Genomic DNA, 23,468 nt, shown 5'->3' on the forward strand with positions numbered 1-23,468 from the left:
TATGGTTGAGTCAATATGAATGGGATGTGTTCATGGATATGGATGAAATATGTGAGATTGTGGCATGAAAATATTATCTAAGTAGACCTTTTTCCCCTTTTAAATGTTTATTTTTTAGAAAAAGACAGATACTCCCAATGCTCCCTAACACGATTTTCGTCTATATTCGATGCGGTAAATATAACTTAGAGCTTCAACTATGCATGTGTTTTAGTATTGGATTATCAATCCTATTCTTTTGCCTTTTAGCGACCTATTTTAGTGATTTTTAGTTTGAATTTTTATTTCTTCCACCAAAACGTCTATATTTAGTGTTTGGTTCATGGATTTCATGGAATATTTGTGAGATTTGGAATTGGAAATTCTATTTTGAGTGTTTGCTATAATAAGATTTTAAAACGAGATTGATATGTGGTAGGATTTGAAATAACTAAATGGAATGTTATCAAAAATAAACATGATTTCGTGAGATTTGAGTTATATGAAAAAAAAAAATTATTTTTTTGAAAATTAAGAGCATCCTTAAGCAATTTCATTGAAAAGACTAACAATTATAGAATTTATGTTGATTGTTCGAAGATCCTGTATTTTCTTACGCATTTGAAGTATTCAAATAACCAAATTAAGCATTTGAAACTCCAAAATAGATATTTTGTAGGTCAAAAGAAATATCTAATATTATTTCATGATGAGTGGTGAACTATGTTTTTTTAAAAAAATAAAATAAAATGACATGAATAAGTTATCATAATGTATTTTTCATAAAAGACCAACAATGATCGAATTTGTAGCGATAACTCGAAAATATAGTATTTTCTCATAAATTTGGAGTATTCAAAGAGCGAAATCAAGTATCTGAAATCCCATAATAGGTACTTTGTATGTCAAAATAAGTATTTATTCCTATTCCATGATAATTGAGAAATAAATTTTTTAAAAATTATATTTTAGATTAAGAAGACATGTGTATTTTTTGTGAATAAAATTATATATTTTAAAATAATAAAAGGGCAAAATTGTAAGTTTGGGTTTGTAGGGAGTTAAAATTAAAATTATATAATTGTTATGTACTAAATCTTAAATTTTTTTGGTGAAGTAATGAATTTTAATTCAAAGACGTGCATATAGATTTTTCACAAATTTATCGTACTTTTAAACTGAAAATAAATAACATTAAGCATTTTTTTTACATACTTTGACCAAAAAATTAAATATTTTTTCTTATTCCCAAATTTTAATTAAATATTTTATTAATTTTTATACGTATATCATATTTAAAAATATAATATCTAAAATAAATTATGGGCAAATTTCAAAAAAATACCTATGTACATCTTTTAGTTTAAGATTCAGTACATATATGATTTTTTTTACAAATCAATACCTGACAACTCTACAAACTTAGTTTTAGCTTACTATAAAGATAAATTTACATTTTTGCCCTTTTATTATTTAAATAAATATATAATTTTATCCACCAAATTAATTGTGTGTTTTTCATCTACCAAAATATTAGTACCTATTATGGGGTTTCAGATACTTGATTTTGTTATTTGAATACTCCAAATGTGTAAAAAAAATACTATATTTTCGAAAAATAACAAGAAATTCAGTCATTGTTGGTTTTTCATTAAAAATGCATTATGATGACTTATTCATGTCATTTTATTTTTAAAAAAATATAGTTGTTCACTCATCATGAAATAAGATTAAGTACTTATTTTGACATATAAAGTATATATTTTGAAGTTCAAGATACTTGATTTGACTCTTTAAATACTCCGAATGTGTAAGAAAATACGAAGATCACCATAAATTTAGTTATTGTTAGTCTTTTCATGAAATGTGTATTTGGATGATATATTCATCTCATTTAATATTTTTTTGTAAAAAAAAATTAAATTCCAAACTAAGCATGTAAATTTTAAAATATTTAGTTTTACTTGAGAAATACATATTTTTAAATTTTAAATATTTAGTTTTACTTGAGAAATACCTATTTTGAGTTTGCAAATACTTGATTTCGTAAATAAGATACTCACAATATGTATTAAAATACTGGATATTCGAATAGACATCGTAAATTCACCAAGTATTGATATTTCAATAGAAAATGCATCTGGATGACATATTCATCTCATTTAATATTTTTTTTTGTTAAAAAAACAAATTTTCAAATAAGTATGAAAATTTTAAAGTAATTAGTTTTACTTGAGAAGTACCTAATTTGAGTTGGCAAATACTTGATTTCGTAAATGAGATACTCACAATATGTATTAAAATATTATATATTTGAATAGACAACGTAATTTCTCAAAGTGTCGGTATTTCCATGGAATACGCATTTGGATGAGAAGTATCTAATTTGAGTTTGTAAATACTTGATTTGATATAGGAGATACTCATAATATGTCATAGAATACTGGATATTCAAATATGCAACGTAAGTTCACCAAGTGTTGACTTTTCATGGAAAATGCATTTGGATGACATATTCATCTCATTTAATATATTTTTTGTAAAAAAACAAAAAACAAATTCTAAAATAAGCATGAAAATTTTAAAGCACTTAATTTTACATGCGAAGTACCTAATTTGAGTTGCAAATACTTGATTTCGTAAATGAGATACTCACAATATGTAACAAAATACTGGATATTCGAATAGGCAATGTAAATTCTCCAAGTTTTGGTATTTTCATGGAATATGCATTTGGATGAAAAGTACCTAATTTGAGTTTGCAAATACTCGATTTGGTACAGGAGATACTCATAATATGTAATAGAATACTGGATATTCGAATATCCAACGTAAGTTCACCCAGTGTTTGCTTTCCACGGAAGATTCGTTTGGATGACATATTTATCTCATTTAATATATTTTTTGTAAAAAAAAAAAACAAATTCCCAAATAAGTATGAAAATTTTAAAGTATTTAGTTTTACTTGAGAAGTACATAATTTCATATTGCAAATACTTGATTTGGTACATGAGATACTCATAATATGTAATAGAATACCGGATATTCGAATATGAAACTTAAGTTCACAAAGTGTTGGTCTTTCTATGGAATATGCATTTGGATGACATATTCATCTCATTTAATATTTTTTTGTAAAAAAAAAAAACAAATTCTCAAATAAGCATGGATGTTTAAAAGTACTTAATTTTACTTGAGAAGTACCTAGTTTCATAATGCAAATACTTGATTTGGTACACAAGATACTCATAATATATAAATAGACTATTTGATATTCGAATATGCAAACGTAAGTTCATCAAGTATTGGTCTTTCCATTAAAATATGTATTTGGATTACATATTAATCTTATTTCATATTTTTTTGGTAAAAAAAATCTCAAATAATCTCAAATAAGCATGAAAATTTTAAAGTACTTAGTTTTACTTGAAAAGTATCTAATTTGAGTTTGCAAATACTTGATTTCATAAATAAGATACTCACAATATGCATTAAAATACTGGATATTCGAATATGCAATCTTTCCTTGGAAAATTCATTATGATACTTATTCATATCATTTAAATAAATAAACATAGTTCATTATTCATCGTGGACTAATTGAAATATGCATAATGAACATAGTTCGTAAATAAGCTTGAAGTTTGCATTTTAAGTATATCTGATCGATTTTTGAATTAATGATTTATAAAATACTCATCAATATTAATTGACAATACTTTTGATATTCATTGAATGACTTATTTGACAATTATTCTTATTTGAAATAATACTTATTGGTAATTATTCATTATACTTATTAGTATTATTTTCTTTATACTTATGAGTATTAATTTATAATATCATTAATATTCATTCACAGTACTTGTTGGTATTCATTAAATGACAAGGCAATATTTCATTTGATATCGTCCACATTAGTATTCATTCATAATATTTATTGGTAATCATTCATTATATGTATCAGTATTCTTTCATTATACTTATTATCAAATTTGAGTTAAATGATAAAATCAATTATCAGTTGAATCTAATTATGTAATACTTTTAACAATTTAGGTATCACATTTTTATTTCACGGATCTCATCATCAAAGGTCACTTAATATTGACTTCGAATTATATATTTTGACATTATCAAATAATCGAATTTGAGTATCTAATGGTAAAATCAAGTATTTGTGGACTCGTATTAGATATTATTTGCATGAATTTATGTATCACATTTTTACTTAACGAATGTCATCATCAAAGACCACACAATATTAACTTCAAATTATATATTTTGACATCCCAAAATAGTTGGATATAAGTATTTAGAGAGTAAAATCAAGTATTTGCGAACTCACATTAGATATTCTTTGTACCAATTTAGCTATCATATTTTTAACTTCACCAATTTAGATACTCTTCGTATCAATACATCTTCCATGAAAAGAACAACACTTGGTTAATTTACGTTGCCTATTCGAATATCCAGTATTTTAATACATATTGTGAGTATCTCATTCAATATATCAATTATTTACAAACTCAAATTAAATACTTCTCAAGTAAAACTAAATATTTTGAAATTTAAATACTTAGCTGTGAATTTTTTTTGTTTTTTCACAAAAAAATATTAAATGAGATGAATATGTCATCTAAATGCATCTTCCAAGGAAAGATAAACACTTGGTGAGCTTACGTTGTATATTCGAATATCCAATATTCTATTACATATTATGAGTATCTCATATACAAAATCAAATATTTGCAATCTCAAATTAGGTACTTCTCAAATAAAATAAGTACTTTAAAATTTACATGCTTAGTTGGAAATTTGTTTTTTCTTTTACAAAAAAATATTAATAAGATGAATATGTCATCCAAATGCTTATTCCATAGAAATATCAATACATGGTGAACTTACGCTGTTTATTCAAATATCCAGTATTTTAATATATATTGAGAGTATCTCATTTACGAAATCAAGTATTTGCAAATTCAAATTAGGTACATCTCAAGTAAAAATAAGTACTTTAAAATTTTCATGTTTAGTTGAGAATTTGTTTTTTTTAAAATATTAAATGAGATGAATATGTCATCCAAATGTATATTCTATAAAAATACCAACATTTGGTGAACTTACTTTTCTTATTCGAATATCCAGTATTTTAATACATATTGTGAGTATCTCATTTACGAAATCAAGTACTTTTCATTTAGGGAGTAAAATTAAGTATTGATATACTCGAATTAGATACTTTTTGTGCTAATTTAGGTATCATATTTTAACTTCACAAATGACACATCAAAAGTAACTCAATATTACTTGAAACTATATTTTTTTATATCCAAAAATAATCAAAATTGAGTCTTAAAAGAGTAAATCAAGTATATGTGAAATCAAATTAGGTACTATTTGTATCAATTTAGGTAGCACGTTTTTTATTCACAAATCTCATCATCAAATAACATTCAATATTATCTTTGAACTATGTATTTTGACATACTCAATCGAATTTGAGTATTTAGAAGGTAAAATCAAGTATTTGTGGACTTGAATTATGTATTATTTGTATTAATTTAAGTATCACATTTTTACTTCACGAATTTCATCATCGATGTCACTTAATATTAACTTCAAATTATATTTTGGCATTCTCAAATAATTGGATATTAGTATTTACGGGGTAAAATCATTTATTTATAGACTCTAATTAGATACTATTTGTACCAATTTAAGTATCACATTTTAACTTCACAAATGACACCATCAAACGTCACTTAATATTACTTGAAACTTAAGTATTTTTTTACAGATTTGAAGTATTCAAATAGCCAAATCAAATATTTGGAACACCAAAATAGGTATTTTATCGATCAAAATAAGTACTTTTTTCTAATTCAACAATGAGTGAGAAACTGTGTTTTTTCAAAAATTAGATGACATGAATAAGTCATCTTAATGCATTTCCAATTAAAAGACCAACAATTATTGAATTTATTGTGATAGCTCGAAGATCCAATATTTTCTTAAACATTTGGAGTATTTATAGAGTCAAATCAAACATTTGGAACTCCAAAATAGGTATTTTGTAGGTCAAAATAAATATTTAATCTTATTTCATGATGAGTGATGACCTATGTTTTTTTTTAAAAAATGAAATGACATGAATAAGTATCCTAATGTATTTTTCATTAAAAGACTAACAATGACTGAATTTATGATCGATGCTCGAAAATACAGTATTTTCTTATATATTTGGAGTATTCAAAGAGCGAAATCAAGTATCTGAAACCCCATAATAAGTACTCTGTATGTCAAAATAAGTATTTACTTTTATTACATGATAATTGAGAAACAATATTTTTTAAAAATTATATTTTAAATGGAAAAGACACATGTAATGTTTGTGAATAAAATAATATATTTATTTAAATAATACAAAGGGTAAAAATATAAATTTTGTACCAGGGTTAAAACTAAAAATATATATTTTTCAGTTATTGATACCTAAAAAAATATGTACAGGTGCTGAATTTTAATTGAAATGCATTTTTCTTAAATTTACGGATAAATTATTTAGAATCAAAAGAAATTTCCCCAGAAAATTAAAATTACAGACTAAACTGAAAAATTCGCAACTGAGTCTCGCCGGGGGCAGTCTAACGTCTGCGGCGGCGTGAGGAGGATAATGGCGGCGAAGAAGGGAACCAAGGGAGGAGCGGGAGGAGAAGATGATGCCGTGGAGGAGCTGACGCGTGTTCCCTTTCAGGCAATCTTACTGGCCGATAGCTTTGCCACGCTTTTTCGCCCCATCACTCTCGAGCGCCCCAAAGTATGTGCTTTGCTGTTTATCCTGCCATTAGATACATGACGAATTATTTGCTACCATCATATCTTACGGTGGGCCGTATTCCGCTGCATAATTAATTGGAGAACTGATTAGTTTATGCAAATCAGTGATTCACTGCAAATGCTGTGGAAAACTATAAGATGACTGTGCTTTATATTGCTCTCTTCTTTTTCGTTATAGCGCTAATAGAATGGTCAATGGTGATATCTCAACTCATTTTCAGTATATTATGCAAGCGTTCTGGTGTGGCTGTCAGCTGGAAGGTTAATCGACTTCTTTTGGCGTGAGTTGATACGTTTGTTATTTGAAGGTACTGCTGCCGCTCGTCAATGCTCCCATGATTGACTATACGTTAGCATGGCTTGAATCTGCTGGAGTTGAAGAAGTTTTTGTGTTCTGCTGTGCACATTCCAAGCAAGTGATCGAGTATTTGGAAAACTCTAATTGGTTTGGCAAACCAAACTTTTCAGTCACCACGATAGAATCACATAATGCCATCAGTGCAGGAGATGCTTTAAGATTGATATATGAAAGGCATGTGGTATGTTGTTATTATTGCTTCTATTTTTTATTTTTGGTTTATAGAGATATTTCGATTTCTGCTTCAGAAATGTTTCTCATGATATTGTGTATTTTCTTTCTATAGCATAACTTGCATGAAATTCTTTCTTCATTTTAGCCTTTACTTAGTACAGATAAGCATTTTGATCTATGTTTGAGACTTGAGTTTATTTAAAGAGGTGGAGTATTCGATCTGTGACCCATACTATTTTTCTTTCAATGAGCTTATAATCAGATTACTGATTATTTTTGTTTGTCTTGGCAGATACAAGGAGATTTTGTCCTTGTTACTGGCGATACAGTGAGCAACATGTCACTTGCACAGGTACTCAAAGAACACAAGGAAAGAAGAAGAAAGGATAGTAATGCCGTAATGACAATGGTGATTAAACAGTCGAAGCCTTCTGCAGTAACTCGTCAATCTCGTGTTGGAACCGAGGAGCTGTTTCTGGCAATTGATCCTGATACGAAGCAGCTCCTGCATTATGAGGAAAAGTCTGATAATATGAAAGGAACTGTCAATCTAGACAAGGGATTGCTGATTGATAACTCCTCTATATCTCTCCACAATGACAAACAGGTGCCAGATCCTTTAGTTTATTTTAAGCTTATGATTTATGGCTTTCTACATTTCAACCATTGGACCACTTACTGAAACACCTCTAACCCTCTAATAAAATGATTTTGTTGAATTACCTTAACCATTTGTGTGTCTAATAAATAATGAAATTACGCAAGCATTGTGGATTAATCCTGATCATGTACACAGTGCCATGTGAGTATCTGGCACTTAGTATTCAGAGTATTCACCTTACTTTCCTTATTACATGACGATCTCCTCCCTTTTTTATATGATATAGATATTAACAAAAGGGAGAAATATGTAAGCAGTAATAAATGTAACTTGCATTTGCTTTATCACTCCTCATTTTCTTATCACATCAACTTGTCTCATCATTTTAGGCATCTGATTGAACCTTTTTATGTGAGATGGTTTTTAGTGGATATTAGCATGTCTTGGATACCAACGCCATGTTTCGTGCATTAAACCAACATTTTTAGAGTTTTAGAGCTAAGCTCGTTTTCACTCACAAATTCAGGTCACTCGTATTGAACTAATGTAGGCTTAGTGGACACTTGTTGCTTGTGAAATCTCTTCTAAGATTGGTTCTCTTGATATTCCACTTTTTGAAATGATTTTTGCAGGATTGCTATATTGACATATGCTCTCCAGAAGTGCTGAGCCTTTTCACAGACAATTTTGATTATCAACATTTACGTCGTCACTTTGTGAAGGGGTTACTCGTTGATGATGTATGTATGATTGAGTAGCAAATCTTTTTAGGTTCTTTGGAGTTTGTTATTCTGGTGGACCGAAGTCAAACTTCGGATCAAGCTATTCCAGAACACTAAAATGCAATGATTTATCTTCTTCCTAAATGATCATGATAATCATTTGGAAACATTATTCATTCTTCAGCATGTATGTAAATGGGTCCATAAGAAAAATAGTTGGTCTGAGATTTTAGAAATGTTTAGATGCCCCTCTGTTGCTGGACCTGGGGTTTCAATGATGATCTTGAACTACTCTACAGATTTGTAGCATGTTTTTCTCCTTTAACCATTTGTACTGCACAACTAATCCTATTATTTTTCAGATAATGGGGTACAAAATCTTTACCCATGAAATTCATGCAAGTTATGCGACTAGGGTTGATAATTATCGGAGCTATGGCACCATTAGTAAAGATATAATCCAGAGATGGACCTATCCTTTTGTGCCCGATGTCCAGTTTTCCGGCAGTTGTGTGAACAGGCTTGAAAGACAAGGAATATATAGAGCATCAGGTGAAAAAAACTCAATTCTCTCAAATTTGTTATATGTTTGTACTATAAGTGCAGATCTATATGGTTTGCACCTGCTTTTGTACTAAAGTATGGTGGAGGACGGTTGCAATATTAATTTATTTTCTCGAAAAATAAATGCTGTTACAACGGTACAACCCTTTAATGGTGTTCCCCAACATGTTATTTGCATCCGAATTTGTCGGCTTTACGTTAAATATGTCAGTAACTGCTGTAAAATTGTGAGTTGGAGGATTCATAGAACTTCAAAATTTTCAGCAGTTCGATACTTGTACATAGTTCCAGTCTTGGGTGTCGGCATACTTATAACTAGTTTGGACCCTTTATTACTCTTTTTTTCTATAACAGAAAACTAGATAATATTTGATATTCCAAGTTTATGCTATCACAGTGTTGGGAAAAGTAAAGATGCGTCGAGGATTTTTTCCGGCTACAATCCTATATCCTTTTCTGAAGCTCGAAATAAGCTAGTGTTGTTTCTGGGATATGGCTAATTGATAGAGGCTCTTGTAGAAAAGGATTTAGATCTGGATGATTTTTTTCTGCAATCAAATAAGGATGTGCATGCTCATTTTCTAAGTTACTTTTTTTCCCTAGAAAACTTGCTCTTACACATGTATTCCCTTCATCCTTTTGTGAAGCTAAAAAATGCAAATATTCTTTCTGGAATCCGGCCAATCCATAGAGGATCTAACAGAAGATGCTTTTTATCTAGGGGAACAATCATACTGGTTTCTAACTTAAAAGTCATTCATCTACAAGTGTAACTTTTGTATGTTCTTCTTATAGTCTTTACTTTCTAATTCTAGATGTGATTCTTTTATGTTGGTGAAATACCTTTATCATTTTATTATTGAGCATTTTTGTTTCTCTTTGGCGGTGTTGGCTTAATTACACATGATCTTTATTTTATTTCCAGTACGATCTCAGTTGCACCAATGCCTTTGTACCATCTTGACATTGTGTTGAATATACTTCACAGATGTTGGGTTATCACATTCTGCACATATTGGCCCATTTGCTGTGATTGGAAATGGCACCACAATTGGAACCTACACTTACATATCAAATTCTGTGATTGGGGAAGGTTGTGTCATTGGATCAAATGTTTCAATTGATGGTTGTTATATTTGGGATAAAGTTACAATTGAAGATTGCTGTAAACTAAAACATGCGATAGTGTGTGATGGTGTGATAATGAGATCTGGGGCAGTTTTGGATCCTGGTGTTGTTTTGTCTTTCAAGGTATTCATTATCTAAGTGGCTAAAGAGCAGCAACCTTGACTTTATATTAATTTCCAAAATATTCCTTATTCAGTAGTACTGAATGGGTTTTCTTTTTTCACCTGCTTGGGAGTTTTGTTTACGATTATCTCTGATACTTGAGTTTTATTCCTAAAATATTCAAGCTCCACAAATTTGCTGCGAACCCAGTATGAAATAATTTCTTGGTTTATCAAAATTTGGTGTGAATCCAGAATGAACAAATTTATCATCTTATTTCCCTGTTGTAATTAATCGATTCAATTGCTGACAGTTCTTTTGTGCCTACAGTCGTAAAATAATAATGAGCAGAATATTAATGAAGATGTTATCACAGCTATTGCTTTTTCTCTTGGATTGAATTTTTTAGGTCACACTTTCAACTTGTGCAGGTCATAATTGGAGAACGATTTATTGTTCCTGCTTATTCAAATGTGTCTTTGCTTCAACAACCTGTCAAACAAGATAGTGATGAAGAGCTGGAATATGCTGATAATAGCAGTGTGAACATTGAAATATCATGTAATTTATTATCCTCTTAACTATCATATGCTTTGCCATTGGTATGAAATAATTATATTGAGTCTCATTGATCATTAGGAGGAAACTTTGCATTAAATTTGCTCTTTATTTCTCTTATGTATCAATTTGAATTATGGTTTCTGAAATGTATGTGCAATGAAATTATCAAATATCCCTCTTTTGTGTACTTTATGGGAAAAATACTGATTAGTTATGACTAGCTTGTTCTTTTTTATGTTTCTCTGCTTATGCTACTGTATTTAGCTTTCAGCAGTATGTATGTGCATTTGATTTGTGCAAGGCCATGAAAATTTTAAATCAAGCCAAGCATTGTTGTGGACAACTGATGTATAGATCTTAGTGAAATACATTTAGTCATATATTCTTTATCTGTAACATGATAATATGAAGCTATTCCTATGGATGAATAATCCCTTGCAAAGTCCTTATAAATTGTACTTGCTTGTCTTCAGTATAACATCATGTTTGATAGAATGGAAACTTATGGCAAGAGACAAGGGTGTGTTCATGCACATACCCGCCCATTTTGCAAGCCCTCCAAACTGTAATTTAAGTGACAAGGCCGTGCAGCATTCATATTGATCCAGAACTATATATTCTTTGATTATTTTTTTAAATGGACACTTATCATTTGTTCTTTGGTATTCAGCAATATCAAGTACACCTAAACAAATGGATGAGGAATTGAGGGAGAAGTCATCCGATTCACAATCAAACGCCGCATCGGAGGTCATTTTTTTCTTAGTCAATTTTCTTCTTCATTTACAAGTTGAACAAGCATCGGTAGTTGCTGGCTTAAGTTCTTCTCATCTTTTAGTCTTCAACAAATGGGAAGTTATTTTTTAAACTATTTTCTTTCTTTTTCTTTTCCTTTGTGAATATTATGTCGTGATATTCACTTGTGGCTTCAACCATTATGCCTTCAAATTTAAATGAAGGTGAAAAACTGCACTGCCCTATAAAATATAGACCGAGACTGTGTTCAAGTAAGACAACTTGATATCTATCCATTCAGTTACCTGGCTATCCACTGAAGTTATTGAAGTGTCCTATCTCATTAAGTCTTAGACAAGTAGCCTTCTCGGTCTCCCGATATGCAATATCTGGTGCTTTTGAACAGTAGACCTCTACATCCACTTCTTGGATTTATCTAGCTACCATTATCACAAGAAGTGGGAGACATTTTTTGGTGCTTCTTTCATAATAAGGCTGTTTCGATGTACTTTTTCATATCTATTGTGAGAGCTAACTATCGGAAATTCAGATCTTAACCCGTAGAGAAAGTGTAAGATGGTTCTGCAGAGTGTGGGCTAAAGAGTCTCAAAAGCCCACATGTCAGCTTTTCTGAATCGGCAACACTCACATTGTTCTAGAAAGTGTATCTGTAAATATAGAATAATAACAAAACTTTCATACTAATATCATCTGGGATGTGGTCTACAATGTCTCAAAATTGGGAACTAAATTTTATTTTTCTCAGCAAAAGCCTGGTATGCTTGGTGGTCTTGTGAACTGCATTATTTTATTTCTTGACATTTTTGGTTTATCTTTGGGAAACTGGTGGTACTCTACTCCGTTTGAGTATTTGGGACATTTTTTTATCCATTTGTAAATCTTTCGTGTGAATTACTTCTTCAGATGAATAGTTAATTTAAAGAGTTATCGTATCGTAATTTTCTGCAACAAGGTTCTCTGTAATACTATTTCCACCAATAATTTAATTTCCATGTTTGTAACATGTGGTAGAGCGAATCTGGTTATATTGGAATTCTGATGATAATTGATTTGCCAGGTTGGTAATGGTGGGGCTGGCTTCATTTGGTCGATTAGTGAGGCAGGGCATGAAGAAGAATGGAGGCATTCAGTTGCCCCAATACCTGCAGATAGACTAGTTGAAATGATCAAAAGTGCTACTGATGAACTGGAGGTATCCAATCAAGATGGCGATGTTCTTCCACCTTCAGGAGAGCTGGAGCGTGATTCAATTGACAGTGACTTTGATGGAGATGTCAGAGATGATTCTGCCCATTTTGAGAAAGAGGTACATGCTGGTGTTGTTTTTAAGGCATGGATTTGTTCGAATCTTTTGCCATTTTTGACAATATTTCTTGCAGGTTGAAGCGACTTTTTTAAGGGCTGTACATGAAAATGTCAAAGAAGATCATGTAATTTTAGAAGTAAACTCTCTGCGGTATGATGCGAAAATTACTCTTCCGCTTTTGCTTTCTAACATATTATATGCGCGAGCCTTTCTTGTAGTTGCTTCAACTGCAAGTTTTACTATTTTAAGCTCGCGATCGCGGAATATACATGTTTGTTTGTAAAGAAAAAGGTTCCTGGCCATGACAACAGGAAGACCGGACAGGAAAAAGATTGATAGTTCATAGGATTCATTACATTTCTAGACCTATATTCCACTGATCAGGGCGTGGATCTCAATTTCTTTATTTGTTTTCCTCAGTTGATTAGGATTTTCTCTTCGTGTATTTTGGTTAACAACAAATTCCTTCTCATGGACCACCTTAGCCTCTTTTGATTTTCTTTTGTCAGTCCAAATAATACCTTTTGCATTCAGATGGTATCCTCGCCACTTCTGACAATATTCTTGTTTTAGAAGCTCCACAAAACTACCTTATTTTCCTTACAGGTTTTGTGACCTTTGATGTGTGCTGGTATAAGGTCTTATGCTCTCCATCGTCTCTTTTATGATTCAGGTTGTCATACAATCTGACTTCAAGTGATTGTGCTGGGGCATTATTCTATGGGATGATGAAACTAGCATTGGATACACCTAACAATTCACCTGGTGAGTTTCTTCTCATTAGATTCATTTTCTCTTCCGCCTTTCGAAATATATTGACCATGTAGTTTTTGTTTACTTTGCTTCTCATTTTGTTTCACTGCAATAATGCAAGTGTGAACTTTTATTGAACTACACAGTGAATGCATTGAAATTGCTGTGAAACAAATTACTTTTTTTGCTCACTAAACAATGTTAAAGAACTCAACCGCGTATGCTTCGAGGTCAATTTCTTATAAACAAAAGCTTTCATCGTATACCAAAAGTAGAAGCTTAATCTTACAAACATCAGTTTTTGAATAATGCCTATCTGAGGTTGTAAGTACTCTGTTGAAAATGTGGAAACTCTCCCCCTATCATCATTTACTGTCAAGTATTCACTAGACTGTGAATTGGAGCTTGTGACAGTGAGAGCCATCATTGTAATACTACTTGTGAATATAACCTCCCTCCTCTCATACCATATCTGTCTTATTGATTTTCTACATAATGACGCTGCTCAAAGGAAAATCTAGACGTGCAATGGACTGATCGACTAGTTTTATGCAAGTCTTTGAGAATAATTGCTTGGATGAAAGCATTCACTACAAATCACTTGATACAAGTCTTCAAAAGATGATCTAGGACGGCATGTGCAATTTCCCTGCTCAATATTACATGTATAATATTGTATTATGTTTAAGGTTATATACACTCGGTCTTATTATTATTATTATTATTATTATTATGGGATCTAATTCTTTGTTGCAGGCGAACTTGTTAAAAACGTTGCTAATGTGATTACAAAATGGAGAAGGCTTTTGAAGTATTACCTAGCTAGCTTAGATGAAGAGGTTGGTTTATGGACATCTTGAAGTTTTGCTTACGGATCAATTGTGTGTGTTGCTTTTTCAATCAAATCCAATTTTTGCCCCACCGGTGGTGGTATAATTTTGTTTTGAGAACAAGACGGTTCACCATTTGAATCAATCTTTACTACATTTCCGGAAGCACTGGTTCAGTAGTCCATTAAGAAATTTGACTGTTCTTGCTTTAACTATGCCTAACAACTCCATAAACCTTGGTTTGTTTAGGTTTGTATCGAATTATTCCTTACTTGGTGTTGCACTTGTTTTGTCTCAAATGTCTACAGATTGAGGTGATTCTGAAATTTGAAGAAATGTGTTTAGAGTCCACAAAAGAGTTCGCTCCACTTTTTGAGCAGGTAACCTATTTCTATCAAAGCGTGTGCCTTTTGTAAGAAGTTGTATCATCAGTCCTTGTCAAATTACAGTGTATTGCTGATGTTGGAGATGCTATTTTCTTCTTCATTTTCTTGTCGTGGCACCATGATTCTCATGTATAATTTCTAGTGAACCTCTGCTCCTGTATGAATGTGTAGAAAAAAATGAAAAATGGTAATGAACAATGTCTAATTGCATGGTAACCTTGGCGTTGGCAGAAGCGGGAAAAAAAGATTATCTTGCTGGTGAGCTTGCTTTAATTGCCGCGTATTGTCTAAAAACGTTAAAAAAAAGAAGAAGAAGAAGATTTATCTTGCTTGTGAACTAGGAAAAATTGTTGTGTAATGTATAAATTACACAGCTCCCTGATAATCATAATTGTGCTCATCTCCCTCGAGGAAAAATAGATGTCAGGGTAAGTAGATGTTAAAGAAGACATACATTTTATAAATTTTAGGAAGTTATAAATTTTAGGAAGGTCCATCTGAGAATTACTTTCAAATGAGACGTGTAATCGGAACTTTCCTAAGTAGAGTTTTTACGCAATTCGACAATACATAAAGGAGATGATATTTCTTTCTTTTTTTTCCTTCTCGAAATCCATGTGCGCAATTGGACAAAATACATGAAGGAGATAGACATCTTTCTTTAGATATTTTTTCCCCCGTGAAATTCATATGAGGTGCTTGTATGTGTCATGTATGCACGATCTTCCTGATTTTCTCGATAAGTCCATGTGCTCTGGCTGATTATTTAAACAAAACTTGATAGATTTTGCCAATTTTATACGACAAAGATATATTGCAAGAGGAGGCTATACTTAATTGGGCAGCTGAAAAGGAAGAGGCGGACGAGTCGGATAAAGTTTTCCTGAAACAGGCTGAAAAATTCATCCAGGTAAGCAGCAATTAGCTTCTCTTTTTTCATTTTTTCTCCATTTCGAGAAGTGGGAATGTTGTTCGTTGTGCCATTTTTCATGGAAAATTTGTACAAATATGGGGTTACATCCTATGCAGTGGTTGAACGAAGCATCCGAAGAAGAGGAGTGAAAGAAGATTTAGTACAATCACGAATTCTGTTGTTATCTGCAGTGCACAATTGCGTGATTGTGATACTGATTTAAATTACTTGAATTTGTAGCCTATTCATCTGGTTTTCGTGCTGAGGAGCAGAAACCAAGTTAAATATTTGAACATGTTTCCTAATTTTTTTTTTTTTGGCTTTATCTTATTAGTTTAGTTGCATCACTGGTATTCTCGGGCACAAACACAATGAAATACACCTGCAATATAGAAGGACCCCCCATAAAAGCCTTTGCCCTCTGATCCTATCGGTTAGTGAAGAATTTAACTTCAAATCTTAGATCGACAACATAAATGTCTGCTAAGTTTGTGCTCTCATGGATTTTGCCGTTTTAACAATCGAAGAACCCAAAAATACCTTAAATATATCCCATAACTCCATTTGAGGCGAATGCATGTCAATCAGGATGTTAACACTCTTGAGGCAGACAGTTATGGTTCCAAACATTTTATAGTTCACGTATTCTAAAGTAGTATTAGCTTTTGTGTTTTATATTATCTAGACTGATGCTAAAATATGTGCTATAATATTGTAGTTTTCGAATCTGAATGACATGCAAAAACAAACTCGCTCTACCTTAATTTTATAGATAGATAATTAAAATAAATACAATAACTCCAATATAATTTAAAGTCAGTGCATTCTTCTGTAACACTCGATTTCGTTCGATACTCATCATCAATCGCACTTTATCGACTCTAATAACACACTAGAATTTAAACATCAAATTCTACTGCCCAACTGATCATTTTCTTCAATTTTTGGCCCTTGATAATTAATATAAAAAAATACAAAATTTTCCCTGCGTCAATGGGACCTTAAACAAACCCCTCTGTTACAGGACTAGAAAAGGCAGTCAAGAAAGGGGGAGAAAGATGAACACACATGGGGCAACATTAAAAAAAATATTACACGAGGAAACCTACATCCAAACGCATAGAAAAATCTTGTGCTAACTTTGTACAAACACACAGCTTTGCTTGCTGTTTCTTCGCAGTCAAAAAACGGCAGCTGAACAAAATCTTGAAAACCAAATATGAAATAAGAGAGGCGCAGAGGTAGATACCTAATTAAGGAAGCAACATAGAGCAAGTAAATGTGACACATACAACAGCATTTTCATGGTTATTATTCTAAAACTCCGCCATTTTTCTGACTTGTCCATGCTCGATCCTTCCAGTCAAACCATGATTGCCGGATCAAATAATAAGCTACAGTATTCTAAGAACCTCAAATATTAAACATCGTGCTCATGCTCCTTAGATTACTGGCTTTTTTAATCAATTTACAAACCAGTCTCAAATTCAGAGGATTTCAGGTCCATGTTAACTGCAGCTAAGGCTATCATAGGCATTATCACATTTGAATACCAATTTAGGAACTCGGTGATTATGCTACAATTGAGAATTTTCTTGTTTTTATTGGAAGAACCGTTTGAATTCAGATGATAAGGCTTCCATAAAATGATGAGGCTCAAGTACACTGAAACATAAAATATCCAGTTATATTGTCCTGAATCACTAAATCAAGAATCCTATCTAAGAAAGGACTACATTAAGATTCCAGTAGATTGCAATAGCATAGTGGCAAAAGATTGTCATACAACCTTGTTATATTGTTTATTGAGTAAAGACTGACTATTTTTGTCTTCCATTTTATTAAGAAAGCTACTCAATAGACAACAAATAAAACTTTGATGACAAGTTCATGAAAAAAGAAAAGAAAGAAAATGAATATAAAAACTGCCGGATCTAACCTGAAAAGATGGAAAAAAAATTCATGGTAGGGCCCCTCACGATCTGAAGGAAGATTCATTAGTTCAAGTATGCTTCTGAGACAGCTTGAGATGAAATAGCTGACGTGAGAACTGAGAAGTGTACCACGAAAACCTTCTTCTGTAACATGTACTTCCAAATTTGTGTTGGAAAGCTCATTGAATATAAGAAAACTGAAAGGTCATCAAAAGCACTCAACTTAAAAATTTTCAAATATATCAAACATATCTATCTATTATGCATCAGTTGCATAATATATCATTGTACTTTTATTTGACATATCATAACGATAAACAACTTGTGTCTCGTCGTGATCTTTTATTAAATTCTCCAAATTGATATCATTTAGTTTCGACAAAAACACAGTACTCATTATTGTTTTGGTTGTGCAATTAGAAGCTATGTGAGAATTGGAATAGGAGACCGCTCATCTTGGACGAGCTTATTACTTATATGTTTTTGAGATATGACGTTGTGTCACTTCTACAACGTGTTTCGAGATTTACAAACCGAATATAACCCCATTTGCAGTTGTTTTTAATCAAGATTACGGGTACCCTCGCTGACTGTTGATTCACCTAACAATAACATCCTTTTGTTTATTTCACTATATTTTCAAGAATTTTTGTGCTCTATTGGCTAAAAGCATAATTCGCTATTTTTCATCTTACGATTGCTTGCGAAACTCGACATACAGCTTGGGTCAACGTTAATTTCCCTTGGTTTGATCCATGCTGATGGATTGTTTATTCTATTTTCTTGTCGTGGATCAATTAACTAATCAATAATTTGATTTCGGAAATTAAGTGAAAGACATACACGAATGACACCCGAAAAAAGATGTTTAGATATTTATTCAAATACACTTCAAATGCATAATCGAATCGAGTCAGATACGAAAAAAAATTTGAGACTCAAATCAGTTATATTCGAGCTCGAGTTCGATTTGAAGCTCGAAAATTTAAATATACATAAGTCAATACGTTTAAATATATTCGAGAACTATTCGAAAATAAAGATTCGAAATATATTTATTTAATATATAATTATATTATTTTAATAAAAGCATCTCATAAATAAACCTATAAAATGGGGTAGAGATATAAGATTATTTTGAAATGACAAAAACTTATGTGAGACAGTCTTACAGATCATATTTTGTGAGACAGATCTCTTATTTGGGTCATCCTATGAAAAAATATTATTTTTTATGCTAAGAATATTACTTTTATTGTGAATATCAGTAGGGTTGACCCATCTCACATATAAAAATTTGTGAGACCGTTTCACAAGAGAAATACTCGTTTGAAATTCATGTCGATACAGTTTAACCGCTAGTAGTTTCGCCATTATTGGGGGTGTAAAAAATGTCCGAAATGTACAACTACACAAAGTACAACTGCGTGAAGCGGTAGCAGTGATCCTCAATCATCTCTGAGCTGATCATCTCCTCCGGATAAAAGGTGAACCAAAAAAACAAAACAATACAAAAAAAGAAAAAGAAAAGTATAACAATGTTCTCATCTCTCTATAGAAACCCAAGAAGCTGCGCCACGCATCTCTCTTCATCGTTCGTCTCCGGAAACTACGAAAGCCGCCAAATTTTGAAGTCATTGGGTAGTATTTATTGCAGAACTGTGAGTATGTGTGCCTGTCCTTGATTGATTACTGGACGCGCAGAAACCACAAACGCGGCAGAGCTAGATATAGTCGTGCAGAGACGAGAATACCCATTGGGATTTCGAATTTCTTTGATAGAATAGTCAACAGTCTGTGAGTTTTATCTTCGTCTTGTTTTCCGACCACCCTTTAGCAATTTCAAGCTTGCTTTCTACTCATGATCTGATTTTGAAGTTTTAGAAGATTTGGGTTCTTTAGAATTTTGGTTCTTATTGAGTATTTTGATTGCCAAAGTTCTTTTGTGTTTGTTTATTTTGATAGAATCTATGGCTACATATCATGGAAACTGTACCAATTCAGAACCCGCGAGAATGGAACAAATAATCACTGAATTCTTTGCTAAAAGCCTACACATAATACTGGAATCGCGGTGCCCATATGTTTCTTCACGGAATTACAGTGGTGAACAAGTTTTATCCTCCCCGTCACCTTCGTCATCATCCTCTTCAACATCGAGTTTTAGACCAAGGGATAAATGGTTTAATTTAGCCCTTCGGGATTGTCCTGCTGCATTAGAAAATATAGATTTTTGGCGGCAGAGTAATCTTGAGCCCATGATAGTTGATGTCTTTTTAGTGCAGAGACCAAGAGACTGTGACTTCTTGAATTGTTCCCCTAAAAGAATGCTTGTGCAGAATATATGGGGGAAAGAGAGGTATTATTATGGTTCTGATAATGATGAATTTGGGTGTGAGACAAAAAATGAAAAGATCGTTGAGAGGTGGGTTTTGCAGTATGAGAGTAAGAAGACTGATGCTAACAGGGGTGGCTCATCGAGTAGTAAGAGAACAACTTGTACGAGCTCTCATGCTCTATACAAGAAGTCAATATTGTTGTTACGGTCTCTGTATGTAACCGTTAGGCTCTTGCCAGCTTACAAGTTGTTTCGCGATCTTATTTCATCAGCACAAATTCGATTGTATAATCTAGGCCACCGGGTTTCATCTTTTGTGGAGCCATTTACCCCTAAGGAGGAGGAAGATATGCAACATTTTGTGTTCTCTCCAGTTGATACTTCTTGTGGTAGGCTTTTCCTCTCAGTTGCATATCGATCATCAGTATTGGATGTAAGTTCCGAGCCATCAACTCCTATGTCCCCACAATTCATACCTGAATATGTTGGAAGCCCAATGGCAGAACCACTTAAAAGGTTTCCATCATATCTTAAATCACAAAGCTCCCCATCTCAATCCCCATTTTGTAGGCGGCATAGCTGGAGTTATGACATATGTAGAGCATCACCACCTTCAGTAAACCCTACACCTTCACCCACATTTTCTGAATCTCATGCTTCAACGTCAAGAAAGCATACCTGCCGTCTTCCTCCTGCAAGCTTACCTCGTAATTTGCCCAGTGAAACAACTGCCATTCATGTGAAAAATCCAAGTTATGACGAATATTGGCCTTCCCTCGTATTTTCACCATCTCCATCTCCATCACCACCAACCTACATTCCTGGCAGCCATTCATCAAAAGCTCTTTTACGGTGTGAAAGTGCCCCAGTTGGTATACCTGCATCAAGGCTTTCTAGCTTCCCTTCAGTGCCCAGCAATCAATTGATGCCTCCTTCTCCTCCTATGAAAGCTACTCGAGTCACTGTTGTTAAGCAAGTTGCACATACAGGTCTTCATATGGCTAATTCAACAGTAGACAAGGTATACTTTAGTTTATTTGTCCTTTTAAAATATCACCAAACGGTTTAACCAGTAGAGCCGTTTTCTTATGCAGTTGTCTTCTTTCAGCAAGGATGGGCCCGGAAAAATGTCTGCAGTGAAACCATCGTCAAATAGCTCTCCTCCAAAATCTTTATCTAGAAGTTCCAGTAGGTTATCTTTTCAGGATGATTATGATGATTCTGAGATTTCTGGACCATTTTTTATAGACGACGACACGACAGATCCACTTTCCAGGTAATCATGAAACATTTGTGACTCGATTCTATTACTTCTACGTGCAAAAAAATATGTTCGTCTATCTTTTGATGATTCTACACGCACTTGTTCTATTCTCATGTCTTTGTTTATGATAGTGGACTCAAAATTGAGTGCAGAGATGATAAGTGATTTGAGCTTCAAACTTCAAAGCAGCTTCAGTTGAAATAAAATATTTTCGGAATTAAATGTAATGTTTTCACCTGACTGAAAAATGAATGTAATGTTCCCAGAGAAGAAATACTTCTGTGAAGATGTATGGAAATAATTTTAAACTAATCTCAATTTTCAGAGAATTTTATGTAGGAGGCAGAAACCCTTTTGAGTTCCTTTTACAAACAGTGCCGCACCGGTCTTTAGTAGCTCCTTCTAATGAGAACTGTTGGACAATGCTTCCAACGCCGCTATTAATGTTCCATGATGAAGTCCATTTTTTTATTTATTTTAATCATGTCAAGTCATTGTTGCGGTCAGCACCATACATCTATGTGAGTCTGCAACATATGAGTTATTACCTGGAAAGGGAAAAAGGACCCCATGAGATTTTATGCCATGCATTTATTGTTGACTGGAAAATATGGAATGATAATCGCGAGATACCCACATATAGCATATTGAAATCACTGCCGTGACTCCTATCTACTTGTATTTGCTTGTCTCCCACTCTTTGAGGTTTAAAGTTAGTCATTCACTTGGTTGATGCTATTTACGTGCAACATTTGGCTCTTTATCATGTTTTATTTGGACAACCTATCTTCCCATTTTGTTCGGCAACTGACTGGTGCATCTTTCTCATTATCTACGTGCTAACATCTGCCAGGCACCTTTTAAATTGTTATTGCCTTTGTCGTCACCACTTTGTGGTTGGATTGACTTCCGAATTTCTCTTAATTGAATGGAGATTGCGTCACTTGATGGTTTGATTGTTCTGTAGTTGGAACTACTTGTAGTGAACACAATCAAGTTACAATGTTTGCTTTGTTTTAAAGCTCCGTTGAAACCAGAAAGTTCTAGCGTTGTTCTTTTTTATAATTTTTATGATCTTATGATACAGCTTATCTGAGTGTCATGCTACAAGCATGGAGCGCCTCTATAGTTGTGATTTATTTCATGTCATATATAGGAGCTAGAGCTGTAATCAAATTTAGTTTGAATCACCCAACTATTTAAAAATAAACTGTATTGTGATGGTTTCAGGCCTGGTTCGTTTGATCAGCCGCACCATCCAATGGTGCCCCAGGAGCCTGGTGGGATTCTCTTGGTTAGAAAATCACAAGATGCTGCAGTCGGTGCTCTAGTTCAAATGCTGAAGAAAGCACCGCCTCTTTGCCAAGACATCTCTTTTTCAGCAGATTCCAAGCTCAAGACACCAGCGAACTGCAATCAAGATTCAAATGAAAATTCTGAAAAGTCCAATATACTGCAGTCTGGTTCTACAAATCTTGCATCTTCTGGACTTGCTTCATCAAAGACCACGTCTGATGCATTAGACGAGCTTCGTGGTTACAGAGAATTGAAAGACTCACTGTTGAAGAAAGGTAAAATTTCTCAGCAATAGGCAGCCTCTTTTACCAAAGAGGATAAAGGAAGTTCCAAGGTTCTCTTGCTATATATTGGACATCTCTGTAACATTTTCTTTGCGGTGTCAAGGTTCTCTGAAATTGCACAAGATTTCGTTTGTTCCAGCCCCATTTCTATTTGTACATTTTTTAGTAAAAATATGTGAAGCATGTTTGTTATCCTAATCTAATGAGTCGTTCTAAGGGTTTGAGTCGAGCAAATAAAAAATATGGTTGTATAAGGTGTACGGTACTCACCGATGTTGGCCGAGGCATCTGTAATACTCCGATGTACACTATAGTTGTATATACATATACAGTCACAGAGAACGACACTATGGTGATATTTGTTTACCATTTATTT

General features: G+C 32.8%; 2 protein-coding genes across 5 annotated transcripts; both read left to right on the forward strand.

Moving 5' to 3' along the window:
* Positions 1-6,565: 6,565 nt before the first annotated feature.
* On the forward strand, positions 6,566-16,344 carry LOC142539712 (uncharacterized). Of its 3 annotated transcripts, none has more exons than XM_075645349.1 (15): positions 6,566-6,802; positions 7,131-7,361; positions 7,647-7,961; positions 8,588-8,695; positions 9,040-9,229; positions 10,230-10,492; positions 10,903-11,032; positions 11,703-11,782; positions 12,846-13,094; positions 13,168-13,244; positions 13,768-13,859; positions 14,604-14,686; positions 14,986-15,057; positions 15,848-15,973; positions 16,093-16,344. In XM_075645349.1, the coding sequence occupies exons 1-15, from the start codon at positions 6,659-6,661 to the stop codon at positions 16,123-16,125; spliced, it is 2,193 nt and encodes a 730-aa protein (XP_075501464.1). In that variant the 5' UTR covers positions 6,566-6,658; the 3' UTR covers positions 16,126-16,344. The 3 variants fall into 3 exon arrangements, with proteins under 3 accessions (XP_075501464.1, XP_075501465.1, XP_075501466.1); XM_075645350.1 differs by having other exon boundaries at positions 6,663-6,802; positions 7,044-7,361; XM_075645351.1 differs by lacking the exon at positions 6,566-6,802 and having other exon boundaries at positions 7,210-7,354.
* Positions 16,345-19,367: 3,023 nt separating this feature from the next.
* LOC142539713 (autophagy-related protein 13b-like) lies at positions 19,368-23,468 on the forward strand. Of its 2 annotated transcripts, XM_075645354.1 has the most exons (4): positions 19,369-19,707; positions 19,876-21,269; positions 21,343-21,524; positions 22,743-23,468. In XM_075645354.1, exons 2-4 carry the CDS (start codon positions 19,881-19,883, stop codon positions 23,101-23,103), a joined length of 1,932 nt encoding a protein of 643 aa, XP_075501469.1. In that variant the 5' UTR covers positions 19,369-19,707; positions 19,876-19,880; the 3' UTR covers positions 23,104-23,468. The 2 variants fall into 2 exon arrangements, with proteins under 2 accessions (XP_075501467.1, XP_075501469.1); XM_075645352.1 differs by having other exon boundaries at positions 19,368-21,269.

Source organism: Primulina tabacum, chromosome 3 (assembly GCF_025594145.1).
Source record: "Primulina tabacum isolate GXHZ01 chromosome 3, ASM2559414v2, whole genome shotgun sequence".
Taxonomy (NCBI): Eukaryota; Viridiplantae; Streptophyta; class Magnoliopsida; order Lamiales; family Gesneriaceae; genus Primulina; species Primulina tabacum.

Bases quoted from the DNA above. Each gene is read 5' to 3' on its own strand.
- LOC142539712 (XM_075645349.1), top strand. From the start codon at position 6,659: ATGGCGGCGAAGAAGGGAACCAAGGGAGGAGCGGGAGGAGAAGATGAT. The intron at 11,033-11,702 runs GTAATTTATTAT...TTTGGTATTCAG, and splicing joins TGTGAACATTGAAATATCAT to CAATATCAAGTACACCTAAA. The intron at 13,095-13,167 runs GTACATGCTGGT...TATTTCTTGCAG, and splicing joins CTGCCCATTTTGAGAAAGAG to GTTGAAGCGACTTTTTTAAG.
- LOC142539713 (XM_075645352.1), top strand. From the start codon at position 19,881: ATGGCTACATATCATGGAAACTGTACCAATTCAGAACCCGCGAGAATG. The intron at 21,270-21,342 runs GTATACTTTAGT...TTTCTTATGCAG, and splicing joins CTAATTCAACAGTAGACAAG to TTGTCTTCTTTCAGCAAGGA. The intron at 21,525-22,742 runs GTAATCATGAAA...TGATGGTTTCAG, and splicing joins ACGACAGATCCACTTTCCAG to GCCTGGTTCGTTTGATCAGC.